Source organism: Leptodactylus fuscus, chromosome 1 (assembly GCF_031893055.1).
Source record: "Leptodactylus fuscus isolate aLepFus1 chromosome 1, aLepFus1.hap2, whole genome shotgun sequence".
NCBI lineage: Eukaryota > Metazoa > Chordata > Amphibia > Anura > Leptodactylidae > Leptodactylus > Leptodactylus fuscus.
The window spans coordinates 201,257,631-201,271,218 of record NC_134265.1 but is presented as its reverse complement, the minus strand read 5'-3'; the positions used below and the strand labels follow the sequence as shown (position 1 = coordinate 201,271,218).

General features: G+C 40.6%; 1 protein-coding gene across 1 annotated transcript; it reads right to left on the bottom strand.

The window, feature by feature from the left end:
* Positions 1 to 647: 647 nt before the first annotated feature.
* On the bottom strand, positions 648 to 12,803 carry LOC142189619 (uncharacterized). The gene is made up of 6 exons (XM_075262225.1): positions 12,759 to 12,803; positions 5,501 to 5,587; positions 4,210 to 4,426; positions 3,994 to 4,139; positions 1,094 to 1,204; positions 648 to 743 (listed from the first exon to the last, which is right to left on the bottom strand). The coding sequence occupies exons 1-6, from the start codon at positions 12,801 to 12,803 to the stop codon at positions 648 to 650; spliced, it is 702 nt and encodes a 233-aa protein (XP_075118326.1).
* Positions 12,804 to 13,588: the final 785 nt, after the last annotated feature.

Sequence of the window (13,588 nt, the reverse complement as noted above, 5' to 3'; positions counted from 1 at the left end):
TTCAGCAAGAATAACTAGAAAGTGAAATAACTTAAAACTTGCCTTAACAGTAACTTTGCACATAAAAAAGAAATACAACGCCAAGAACTGTGTAGCAATGCATGCCCAAGAGATATGAGCTTTATATAAAATAGAGGAACTATTCAGATATTTATGGGTGTAATAAGACTAAAGTGATAGATCCTAGTCAGCATTGTGCTGTGCATTACTGGAACAGATTGTGGCGTGAATTAACTTCCCAGCCCACTTTACACAGGGCAAGAGGGGGCAGATTTTGGCAGTAAACCCACATCAGAATCTGCCCCCTCACAATAGAGGTCTATGTAGACTGCTAGCTTACTTCTCTCTCTCTCCCCCCCCCCCCCCCCCCCCCTCCTGCTTAATTGGTTGAAGACACACACACGTGTATTCTGTTCAGATAAGAGATTATGCATGTGGATAACAGTCTCCTCCTGTACATCCATTTCTGGCTGACCAGCCCCACTAATATACAGCTCAATCTTCCTCTTGGGCATACATTGCTATATATTTGATGGCATTGTTTTTATATACTTTTACAAAGTTACACTTTGGAGGAAACAGACGTCAGGAAGCAGGGGCCCCATAAGAGTTCCAGATGACAGCCCTACAGTTTCATAATGCAGATTCTAACCTGTGGGGGCCTGGTTCTTCTGCTCTTCATCTGCGTTTGGTTCTTTGTCTTCTGATACATTTACTTGCTCTTCATTGCTTTCTGTATCCGCCTATGCAATGTAGTACATAGAATACTAGTTAATCTTGTTGCTTTATAGGTTCTAGATCTGCATTGTATATAAGGCTTCATTTAAAAGTGCAGCATCAAAATTTCTTTATCAATCACCAACGCAATCTATAGTAATCAAGAATAAATCCAAGCAGTGTTACTGTACATCTAGTATTGACATATGTAGAGGCACCACTCACATTCTTAGCATGCCCTTCATAATATGTGGGGTAAGAGCTCTTGTTTTTGCAGTGTTGGAAGAAACCACTGCAAATATGTGGAGAACCTAATGGATGACAAGCTACCAGAGATGTAAAGCTAAGTGGTGCAGAATGAAGCCCACTACCTCACCTGTTTAGTTTCTTTCAGCATCACAATGCCATCCTTCTCTTCTACTTCCAGATCACTTTCAGTGTCATTCTTTGACCTATTTTCTTCACTGTCCAACTCTGAATTACTAGGCTGCAAACAAGCAGGAACATTGAGTAGAAGTTGTAAGAGTAGGTCTAGTACCCTGAAAATACTATAGGCATCTTACAGATCAGGAGGAGTCAAGCAGATCGATAGTCTGTACGCACACTACCAGTAAAATGCATTCTAACTATAGGTTACTACCTGACACATTTGCCAATTCCTACAGTCTCCCAAAAAAGTTTATTTTCAGTAGCAATTTGCTGCCTAACCGTGCCTCCAAATTTCTCAGTGTGTGTGTGTGTGTGTGTGTGGTTATTGTATAATTGTTACCCCCTTATATTAGTCCTCACATTGTAGTTCTTACCTTATAAGACAACCATTATAAATAGTTCCCTTATAATAGCCCCCCTTAAAAAGGGCATGACGGCGCATGCCACTTGTCATAAGTTTGCTCCTTTCAGAGCCCCTACTCAGTTTGGAGTTGCAGAGTGTGCAAACCGCAGTATATTTGTCTGCCGCACATACATTAAAAAAATTCCACACCACTGAAGACTGTGGCCTCTATGTGGGAGTTTTTCTAGGCTGGCTACAAGAGTGAACAAGCACCTGTCCTCTGCCTCTGGACATGCCTCTGCCTCTAGCCACCCTCTTTGGTGCACTTCCCTCCACATCTACACTGTTCTCCCCGCTTGACTTATGGTCTATACACCCCTAATAAAAGCTGTTTTTGACATATATAGCAAGAAGTAACTGCTGTGGATTCCTGCTATTTTGTGTGTGTGTGTGTGTGTGGGGGGGGGGGGGACACCCTTAACAAAAGCTGGTTTGCACGTATATAGCTATATAAGTAACTGTTCTGTATCCCTGTTTTTCACAGTCCGTGGAAAGCTGGACTCCTGTCTCCCTGCAGTGTAGGGCTCAATGGCAGAGCAAATGCAGGACAATTGTCGTCCGGCGTTACCGCCACGGCCTCTCCCACTGTTGCCAGTGCTGGTACCGCAGTCCAGACCACCAGCCAGGAAACCTCCACATCTGCCTCCACCACTTTGGAGACTTCTCCCTCATCCTCCCCTTTTCCTGCCTCAGCTCCTTCTCTTGTACCATCATGCGCCTCTTCACAGCAACCCACCATCTCCCAGACTTTTTAGCGCAGGCAAAAAAAAAAAAAAAAAAAAAAAAAAAAAAAAAAAAACACCAAACAGCGCTATGCACCCCCATGCACAAGCCTTAAACACGCACATCTCCAAACTCCTGGCCCAGGAGTTGTTGCCATTCCGGCTTGTGGAAATGCAGGCCTCCCGTGACCTGATGGCAAGTGCGGCACCTCGCTATGCTGTCACCAGCATGTGATGGTGCAAGGCGGGAACGACACAGCAGGAGAAATAGGGCCTGTAACTTAATTTGGAAGGGCTCACGTTAAGGGCCATAAAAGTGAATTTTGGAAGGTCTTACCACACACACATCCACAATGATAGTACAGGGTGGGTACTGTTGGATTTCCCATTGCTTATGCCATCTGTGGTTGTCATTGGCAACATGATTTAAAGGGGTGCTTGTTCAGATTTCATTAGAGTAAAATTTGGGTTTCTGTCCATACAGTTGGGGAGTAAAGAAGGTTTCCAGGTATTTTCCCCACTTTCATAGAGGTTCTTTTTAGTGTGGAAAGTGTGTAGTTGATAGGCTGTGATAGTGGGGTAAAACTGACTTGGGCTTGTTAGATGCCCCCACATGCTTCCCCTGCTGTCCCAGTTGCATTCCAGAGGTGTTGTCATTTCCTAAGGTGTCATAGTGGACTTGGTGACCCTCCCGAGTTAAATGGTGGGTTCCCCTGAAACAAAGCATTTTTCCCCCATAGACTATAATAGGGTTCAATATTCGTTCAAATAGTCGAATATTGAGCAGCTATTCGAAACATATCAAATATTTTACTGTTCACTCATCTCTAGTAAGAAGTCCATAAGGGGGAACAAAGCAGGATAGATTACTATATATATATATATATATATATATATATATATATATATAGTAATGTGGTCGCTTTAATTTATAAGAAACTTTATAAGAAGGGTATTGTTAAAGAGGCTATTTATAAAAGATGGCTAACTGATAATTTGGACTGTTTTAAGGTGAATTATATATGAGAGGGCTATAATTAATACAGGGGACTATTTATATTGGAGCAGTATTATTTATATTGGGCCATTGTAGATCAGGGGGAACTATTACGGATATGGGGCACTGTTTATAAGGGGGTGCTATAATTGATGACGGTGTGTGAAAATTTATTAGGCACAAAGGTTATTTAAATGGTGTGTGGGCATAAGGAGGGATAGATACTGTTTGGGGGCAGAAAGGGGACATTAAACGGGCTTCCACTGGAACTATGATGGTGTTTGTTTATCAGCATTTGGGGCCCCACTTAATTTTGCCCAGGGTCAGTTTGTTTAAAACACACCCTGCCTGTGAGGTTACCCTCACTACCCAGTCCCAAGAAATTCACTCAGATTTTGCTAGTGTTAAACAATATAATTATGAGGGGGAGGAAAAAAAAAAAAATATAAATAAATAAATTTGAGGCTTCTTTTAAGAGAACCTTATTTCTTTGACTGTACAAAACTTTTGAAAGAACATTTAGTGTGTGGTCTCATTTGTAAGAGTGATAAAAGGTTAAAGATAACTACAATAAATCAGACATCCATACAGCCCTTCTCTATTTGTAAGTGTCCCCTAAGCTGGCAAGGTTGGTTTTAAAATTTAGGTTTTCATAGAAGGTATTCAGCAGAGTTGTGTACAGTTTAATGTGCACACACTAAGATTCCATCCATGTGGTATTTCACCTCATATGTAGGGTCATCATCTTGGTCTTCTTCAGGAAGCTCTTCAGTCATAAATGTTACCCAGCTGTGTTGCTCTTCCATATCCAAGTCATCTTGTTTCCTTTTACTGCCTTTTCCATAAGGCTTCAGAGGAGACTGCCTAATGGCTGCAAGCAGAACACATGGTGAACAGACCAACAATGACATATCATATTTATGCAATCTGTTAGAAGTTACCATCAGCAGAAGTCTTCCCTAGGCTTTCTCCAGTGCGATAGCCTAATGCAGACTGTACTCTGTAAGGTGTAACAAAGAGAATAAGCCTTGCCAAGCGCCCAATCCTCTTCTTGCCACTTAAGAAACGACGTTTGTTGGGGGATACTTGTTCAACACTTCCAATATTTTCCACCTCTGGCAGGCCAGCAAACACCATAATCTTTGAAAGAATCCTAAACTATGAAAGAAATTCTTCATTAAACACAGCATACACATCAACACCATTCTAAACAAGTTGCCAGCAGTTTTTTCCTTTCGTCTTAGTAGGGCCAGTGTTGTGCCATATCATTTATACATCTAGCAGTTGGAGGCTTGGTTATCAGATAGAACCCAGATCTCCTCCATATACAGTCATGAAAGATAAGGTACTTTGAATTCTATAGCTTTACATAACTGGACACGATACAACCTCAAAACACTAGCAAATGAAAACATGTCATTTATGTAACAAACTGGGTCAGAAGAAGGTTGAGGCAGTGGCCCAGATACTTTGTAATAAGTGAGCTCAGAGAGACACACACACACACACACGAACTAGCTACATCTTCAACACAAAAGGCCACAGTTAACATCTTAGATATGTGTAGGAAAGGGGAAAAGGGGGGGGGGGGGGTCCCAAAATACACACTTCATAGCATGGTGGTGGTGTGATTTTGCTGCCATGTGAGCACAGAATCTTGTGTATACCAAGTCTACTACAAACTCCTCTGTATACTACATTACTCTAGAGTCAAATGTGAGGCTAATAGCTAAAGCTAGGCTAAAAGAGGGTTATGCAATGGGGCAGTAATCCCAAGAACACCAGCAAATATCCCACATGACTACCCAACTGAAACAAGTGACCACAACACAAGGCAATGTTGTAAAGAACAATGAGGGCTGATGTTAGTGATGAAGTGATTCTAGCTATTGAATCGTGGGGGTACTTCGTTTTCTCACAAACGATTTCCATTTTGGGCTCATTTTATTTAAATGAAGATTTGTCTAAGGGGTTTTTATTATGTCCATATGTAAAGTCACAGAAGACAAGGAGGGTTACCCTGTTCGAATAGCACAAGTGAATGCTAGAATTCTGTGTGTCTATATATAATGTGTATTTTGAGTAGTGCCCACTGAAAACATACCAAGAACTTTAATTTTCCCACCACTATAAAAGTCTGTGGGTTGGACAAAAAAAAAAAAAAAAAATTTCCACTGGTAAATTTAACATTCTGAAGTTTTGCTTTTGCTGATGCTGCAACACTTTCCTTACCACATATTTAAGAGGCCAGACATGATAGATTTTTACAATCAGTGACTTTAAGTATCCAGGTTTCTGAGCTGGCACGGGTTTCTTCACCTACAAAAGAAGAATTTAAGAGCAGACAATGGAAAAAAAAACAAACAAACAAAACCATGTGTAATAGACAGAAATGCCAAAGATATGAAACAGCAAGTAATGGACTGAGCATAAAGCCACAGTGACCGTAGCCATGAAGTAATCCACTAGTGGCCAACATCCATGTATGAGAAACATCCATGGTCATCTAAGAGGGACAAATCTCCGTTATATTTAGGCTTGCAGAATATGGATTTTTCTACTTTTACCAAATACACCCCTAGCTATGGCTGAAATAAGCAAAAAAAAAAAAAAAAAAAAAAAAAAAACTTCTGCAGTGTGGCTTCAGCCCAGAAGGTTTTTGGTTATATTTTATAAAAGGTGATTTTAAGAGATGACAGAACTTTATACAGAGTATGATTGTTAACAAAATGGCTGCTGTTAGAGTCCTGCAAGTGATCCAGTTTAATATGTGAGACAGGAATTAGTTCTGAGCAGGGTCAACTAATAGTCCAAACGGTTCTGTTTAAACTTAACAAATGAGTTTCATCTTGGATGAACTAAAATTGCCAACACATGAACTGTGCAGTGAAATTACAGAAGACATGTATCCAAGTCACCTGACAGCCTCAATAGTCATCTTACAGTATACAAGATGCTATATGCAGGAACATGACGCATTTCAGTGATGTAGAAGCAGGGAATAGAAGAGTTGTCATTGTCATTACTGCAGGATCCAATGCAATCACTCCATTTTCTACCACAATACTTACAATAGAGCTAGAGAATCATAAGAGAAATACGGGGAAAGAAACCCAGACATCTCAGATAAAGGAGGGGGGAAAGTGAGTGCTGCTTTCTTATACAAGTCTAAATCCTAGTGGGACCTGGTCCCTCTGCTCACTAGGATTTAGCTTTCTTATATAGAGCAGGCTAAAAGCTAGTACGCATGCGCATACGTCCGACACAGGCGAGGAGATAAAGATCAGCCCGCACATAGTAAAATGCATTGCCTAGGCTTCAAATTGCGCTTTTAGACTAACACATAAGGGGATGAATACCACCGCTAACCATATAGATGCCCAATTAATCAAATTTCTAGGCAGAACATGTAGCTTCCAATGCGCATGCGCAACGGAATGCCAGCCTTTCGCGTTTTTTTTTTTTTTTTTGCAGTTTAAAGGTACCACGTGGAGCAGTAGAGTCATATAGCTTCTCGCACACCACAGGTTTTTTTTCCCCCCCAATCTAAGCCTGGAAGGTAAGACTTCAGTTGAAATTACTTGAATATCTAAATACAGAACAACTAGAATGGAGACTATCTTGCCTAGTAGGAAACAGCATGAACAGATATGAGTATATCTAAACTCCTTCCACTGTATACTACTGAACGTGATTGTGATGTTATAAGAATCATGGCCCCCATCCCACTTGGTTCTAAATGGCTATTTTTTTTTTTTTGACATTGGTGTTTTCATAGACACAATATAAATATATACATACACACACTTTTATTTTTGTTTTTATATTGTGCATTTTTTTAATTTTTTGTTATTAATTTGTTGTTTATTATGTATGGTTCCATGTTTGGTGGATTCTGATACGATCCTATCCCTGGTTTTTCTTGTTGTTTTATGATAATAGGGTACATGTGTATTCTGATACACTTGAAAAAGGGGAAATCCCCGAAACGCTGTTTTTATTGCATCGTGTAAAGAATTCTCAAAGTGCTTGTACCTTTCCATCCTATCTGGAGTAGCGCAGTGTCCATCTGTTTGGTCAAGTATTTTCTTGTCTGTACATATAGCACACACTGATTCATTGTAGCTGCTATAAACAGTTATTCAGAAAAGCAACAATGGTGTCAAATGCAAATAAGGCTCTCCAATTCACTGTGAACTCACCAATAGCGGGTACAAAGTTTTGAGGACCAGACGTGTCAAAAAGCACCCTCTTGGCACACATTAGACTGTTAGGTATAACAGGGGTCAGCAACCCCCAGCACACATGCCATTCTTGGCACGTGTGATATATCTTGCTGGCACGGCAGACAGGATTTGCAGTAGGGGAGTGTCCCTTCAGTTCTCTCAGGACACTACCCCTTTTCTGGCTGCTCTCTGCCCACCAATGAGAGACTAGCTCAGGGGCAGAGCTTAGCACTACAGTCATGGCCAAAAGTTTTGAGAATGACAAAAATATTATATTTTCACATGATCTGCTGCCCTCTGGTTTTTATGTGTGTTTGTCAGATGTTTTTATCACATACAGAAATATAATTGCAATCATATTATGAGTAACAAAAGCTTATATTGACAGTTAGAATGAGTTAATGCAGCAAGTCAATATTTGCAGTGTTGACCCTTCTTCTTCAGGACCTCTGCAATTCTCCCTGGCATGCTCTCAATCAACTTCTGGACCAAATCCTGACTGATAACAGTCCATTCTTGCACAATCAATGCTTGCATTTTGTCAGAATTTGTAGGTTTTTGTTTGTCCACCCGTCTCTTGATGATTGACCACAAGTTCTCAATGGGATTAAGATCTGGGGAGTTTCCAGGCCATGGACCCAAAATTTCTATGTTTTGTTCCCTGAGCCATTTAGTTATCACCTTTGCTTTATGGCAAGGTGCTCCATCATGCTGGAAAAGGCATTGTTGATCGCCAAACTGCTCTTGGATGGTTGGGAGACGTTGATCTTGGAGGACATTCTGGTAACATTCTTTATTCATGGCTGTGTTGTTAGGCAAGACTGTGAGAGAGCCGATTCCCTTGGCTGAGAAGCAACCCCACACAGGATGCTTTACAGTTGGCATGAGACAAGACTGGTGGTAGCGCTCACCTCGTCTTCTCCGAATAAGCTGTTTTCCAGATGTCCCAAACAATCAAAAAGGGGATTCATCAGAGAAAATGACTTTACCCTAGTCCTCAGCAGTCCACTCCCTGTACCTTTTGCAGAATATCAGTCTGTCCCTGATGTTTTTTTCTGGAGAGAAGTGGCTTCTTTGCTGCCCTCCTTGAGACCAGGCCTTACTCCAAGAGTCTCTGCCTCACAGTGCGTGCAGATGCACTCACACCTGCCTGCTGCCATCCCTGAGCAAGCTCTGCACTGTTGGTAGCCCGATCCCCCAGCTGAAACACTTTTAAGAGACTGTCCTGGCACTTTCTGGTCTTTCTTGGGCGCCCTGGAGCCTTTTTGCCAACAATGGAACCTCTCTCCTTGAAGTTCTTGATGATGCGTTAGATTGTTGACTGAGGTGCAATCTTTCTAGCTGCGATACTCTTCCCTGTTAGGCCATTTTTGTGCAGTGCAATGATGACTGCACGTGTTTCTTTAGAGATAACCATGGTTAACAGAAGAGAAACAATGATGCCAAGCACCAGCCTCCTTTTAAAGTGTCCAGTGGTGTCATTCTTACTTAATCATGACAGATTGATCTCCAGCCCTGTCCTCATCAACACCCACACCTGTGTTAATGGAGCAATCACTGAAACTATGTTAGCTGGTCCTTTTAAGGCAGGGCTGCAATGATGTTGAAATGTGTTTTGGGGGATAAAGTTCATTTTCTAGCCAAATATTGACTTTGCAAGTAATTGCTGTTAAGCTGATCACTCTTTATAACATTCTGGAGTATATGCAAATTGCCATTAGAAAAACTGAAGCAGTAGACTTTGTAAAAATTAATATTTATCATTCTCAAAACTTTTGGCCATGACTGTACACAGCTCCAGGACTCTGTCTCCAGTGAGAGCTCCTTCCTTCCTGCACACAAGAGAACAGAGGAAGATCTGAGCAAATTGAAAGTATAAAAAAAAAAAAAAGTCCCTCATATGAAACTCTGTGCTTCACATAAGGGTTACTGATATGTGAGACATGAAGCTAATAAAGGACCTCAATGATGAAGATATTTATTACCTCCATGTCCCTCACATAGGTTAATGTGGAGATGCATGATGGGGTTAACTGCTATTAATATGAGGCACATTGAATTACTAAATTGTAATGCACATGACCAGACTTTATTCACAATTGTGGATAATATTGTGGACTATTATATTTTAATGGGCTCGTACACACGGCTGTTTTTGCGGATGCGTGTCTAGGCCAAATTGAAGAACTGTACATTATGGAGCAGATCTTGTGTCCACATCTGCAGCCCTGTCAATTCATTTTTCATGTAGAAGTCAGTGAAAACTACATCCATTTTTTTGTGCAGGAAGCTTAAGGTGTGCAGCACACAACCATGATTCACATGTGAAACACTGTATGTCAACCTACTGCCTTATCAGTTACAGTACAGGACAGTATGTTGCTGGTTTTGTGCTGCTCCCCTAAGGCTGAGGCCCCATGTTGTGGATTTTGCAGCAAATTTTTTGAGCCAAAGCCAAGAATGGCTACAAAAAGAATGGGAAATATCTAGGAACCTTCTAATATGTCTCCCTTCTTCTGCTCAATCCACCCCTGGCATTGGTCCAGAAGAACGCAACAAAATCCGCAAAAAAAAAAAAAAAAAAAAAAAAAAAAAAAAAAAAAGCTGCATTTCTGCAGTGTGGGGTCTCAGCCTTAAGGATACATTCACATAGAAGAAAATGGTGCTGAATTTGGTGTGGGAGACTTTTTTCAGTGCTGAATCTGACAGATTCCACACCAAATTCAGCGTCATTTTACTCTGTGTGAGTGCTCCCTTAGGGGGTTTCTTTTCAGGTGGTGACACTGTGTACCCAGATGCAACCATAGCCAAATCTAGTCCCCAGGCAACAGTGCTGTCACTTTGGTGCAAGTGTGACACCTATTAATTCCTGTTACTGCATGGAATTAAATGTAGCTGAAATTAATCCAGGTTTCACTTACAGAAAAGTGACGATACTGGCGGCTGGGGACTAGATGCAACGTCCAGGTACATAGTGTGTCGCCCCCTACAGATGTTACCTCACTCTGCTACCAGTCACATACATTTACCACTAATTGCGTGTTACACATCTACTTACATTGCTTCTAATGGAAAAGAACATGTGTATCCAGGCAAAAAGCAGTAAACATAAGGGGCAACATGGTGGCTCAGTGGTTAGCACTGCAGCACTGGAGTCCTGGGTTCAAATCCTGCATGGAATTACATCTGCAAGGAGTTTGTATGTTCTCCCTGTATTTGCATGGATTTTGTCCGACTCTACAAAGACATACTGATAGGAAAGGAAAAAAAAAAAAAAATTGTACATTGTGATCCCTATATGGGGTTCACAACCTACATTAAAAAGAAAAAAATTAATAAATAAAAAATAAACATGTGGCTGGGAGCGCAGCATGACAGCACCTTGGTTTCAGTTTGTGCTATATGTCTTTATTATAGGGGTCGTCAGCCTTACAATTTTTTTGACCGACACTCCGAGGACCTCATCTTTGATTTATTTATTTTTTTTATTCAAATCGGCACTCTGAACAAAAAAGGTTGCCTACCCCTGAGTATAAAGAAGCCACATGACAAAGAAATTGGCCACGTTGTTCAGTCTGCCACTAGAGGGCATTCGGTTACTAATTTACAGCATAAGCTAGTGCATATGGCAGAATGCTACTGATGTTTTGTAGATTCTTGAAAGAGCTTCTAGATTCAGTTATACAACACAATTTAAATACCAATGCCAAAGTGAGAGATCCTCTATTATATGTTGACACTGACAATACAAGATATCCAGTCAGGTTGTACATGCCAGCGTACAGTGCCATTTGGCTTTCAGACCAGGAACAGAGTAAAATCCCTGGTGCCATCGATCATTATATATATATATATATATATATATATATATATATATATATATAATTTTTTTTTTTTTTTTTTTTTTTTTTTTTTTTTAAAAAAACCATATACACAATGCAAGTGTTAAAAAAATATATGATATTAATGGCATATGCTGAGGCTAGTCCATAAATGGCTTAAGTTCATTTTGCAAACCTGACAGTTTTGTTGGATAGGCAACCCCCCCCCAAAAAAAAAAAAAGTCCATGGTCATGTGATATACACACAGGTATAGTTAGTCACAGCATAGACATGTACACAGCTCGTTACTACATCACATGACCATGGACTGATTTTTAGCCACTGGGAGAAAGCAGAGATCTGGGAAACCAGGAGGAATTCATACTGAAAGTATATTGGAAAATTGTAAGGAATTATACAAACATTTGCCTCAATGATTGCCTGAAACTAGACGACCCCTTAAAGTTCTTTAAGCATCAGACATATCCAAACAGAAGAAAGTTAACAATGCAAAGACCCTAGCCCCAATAACTAAGTTGACATTCACAATAAATAGCAGCAATATCTACTGATTATATGTATTCACTTCTAATACAAGAAATAGTGCAATACTAAGTGCAACAAACAGGGGCAACACGCTGGCTCAGTGGTCAGCGCTGCAGCACTGGAGTCCTGGGTTTATAGCCTGCCAGGAAAAACATCTGCAAGGAGTTTGTATGTTCTCCCCCATACTACAAAGACATACTGATTTGAGAGGGGGGGGGGGGGGTGATACAGTACACAATGGACTGAGATCCATTGAGAAGTGCAAGAGGGGAACAAACCATTTGAGTGACACGTACAAATAAGACAATGGATGGGAACCATATGGTTGTTGCAGAATTGTACTTTTTATTGTTTGGTTAAGGGCTCGTTCGCACAGAGCCAGTGGGACGGAATTTGGAGGCGGAATCCGCCTCCATATAATAGTGGTCTATTTAGACCGCTAGCATTCATTTTTTGCCGCTAGTGGAAAAAGGAATTGGCATGATCATTGAGGTGGATCCTGCCTCAGGAAATCAATGCAAGTAAATAGGAGGCGGAAAACCGCTAGCGGTTTTTTGGCAAAAACCACGCTCGGGTTTTTTGGCAAAAACTGCCGCAAAAAAAAAAATAAAGCGTGAGGCGTTTTATCAAGGTCCATTAACTGTGCTGGAGGGAAATAACTGCCTGGTGGTTTTTGGCAAAAACCACTTCCTAATGCGTTTTATTTTTCAGTACCAAATTCCACTACCCCCTATTCACATGTGAACTAAGCCTAATATCTAAGCACCTATTTATTCTAAGGGTTACAAAATATTTGGCAGATTAGTCATACAATTCATACGGACCAACTTGCACTTTAGAAGAAATGTAATAAAACCATCCCCAACATATTCTCAGGACTATGCCAAGCCGCTCACCTTAGCGCTTACATTACCCTGACCAGTTGGACTTTTCTTCTCCATTGTGGCACCCTGCATGACACAACTACAACCCACCAGCTTTTAGCCTTGCTACTTTTGAGAATGTTCTGAATACCAATCCATATGACTACCTGTGTTTTAAATGAATGGTCATCGTTAACATAATTACATCCATTAACCCTTTCAAAGATAGCAGACTGGAGTACGTTGCTAAGGCTATGGCTACATGTCTACAGTTGTTAAGTGACAAAAATTGCAATGTATTTCTATTGTGTTGTATGCAACTCGCAACATCCTTCAACCGCGACAGTAGTTCTAAAAAATCTCAACATGCTCGACTTTATGTCGCATTTTCAGAGCGCGACTGATGTTATTACATTTTGATTGGGTTTTGGCACTTTTCTTGGTTTCTTCAAAATCACTCACAGTTTTGCAAGAAACAATTGTGGCAAGTGTTATCTGGTGCTGTATTCAATGTATTCAATGATTGCAGGGGAGAATATTTACATACACGGCCTTGCATTTCTCTATCTATTTTTAATCTATTAAGTTTGGGAGTTGTCAGGTGAATTCAGATGTTATGGTTGAGGTGCAAGTACACACAATGCATCAAAACTGTATTTGAAAAACCCCATCTGAGAAACCTGATGCAGGTGTAGTATGATTAAGGCTGAGGCCCCATGATGAGGAAACGCCACTATTTTTGTTGCAGATTATACTGCAGTGTTTTGAGCCAAAGCTAAGAATGGCTACAAAAGGAATGGGAAATATATAGGAAGTTGTTATACTTCTCCTTCTGCCAAATCTACTCCTGACTTTGGAACAAA

What these genes read in the sequence shown, in the direction of transcription:
- LOC142189619 (XM_075262225.1), bottom strand. Translation starts at nt 12,803, where the DNA reads ATGGAGAAGAAAAGTCCAACTGGTCAGGGTAATGTAAGCGCTAAG. An exon ending in ATGATGACCCTACATATGAG is followed by an intron (nt 1,205 to 3,993) that starts GTGAAATACCAC and finishes GCTTGTTTGCAG; the next exon opens with CCTAGTAATTCAGAGTTGGA. An exon ending in TGCTGAAAGAAACTAAACAG is followed by an intron (nt 744 to 1,093) that starts GTGAGGTAGTGG and finishes TACATTGCATAG; the next exon opens with GCGGATACAGAAAGCAATGA.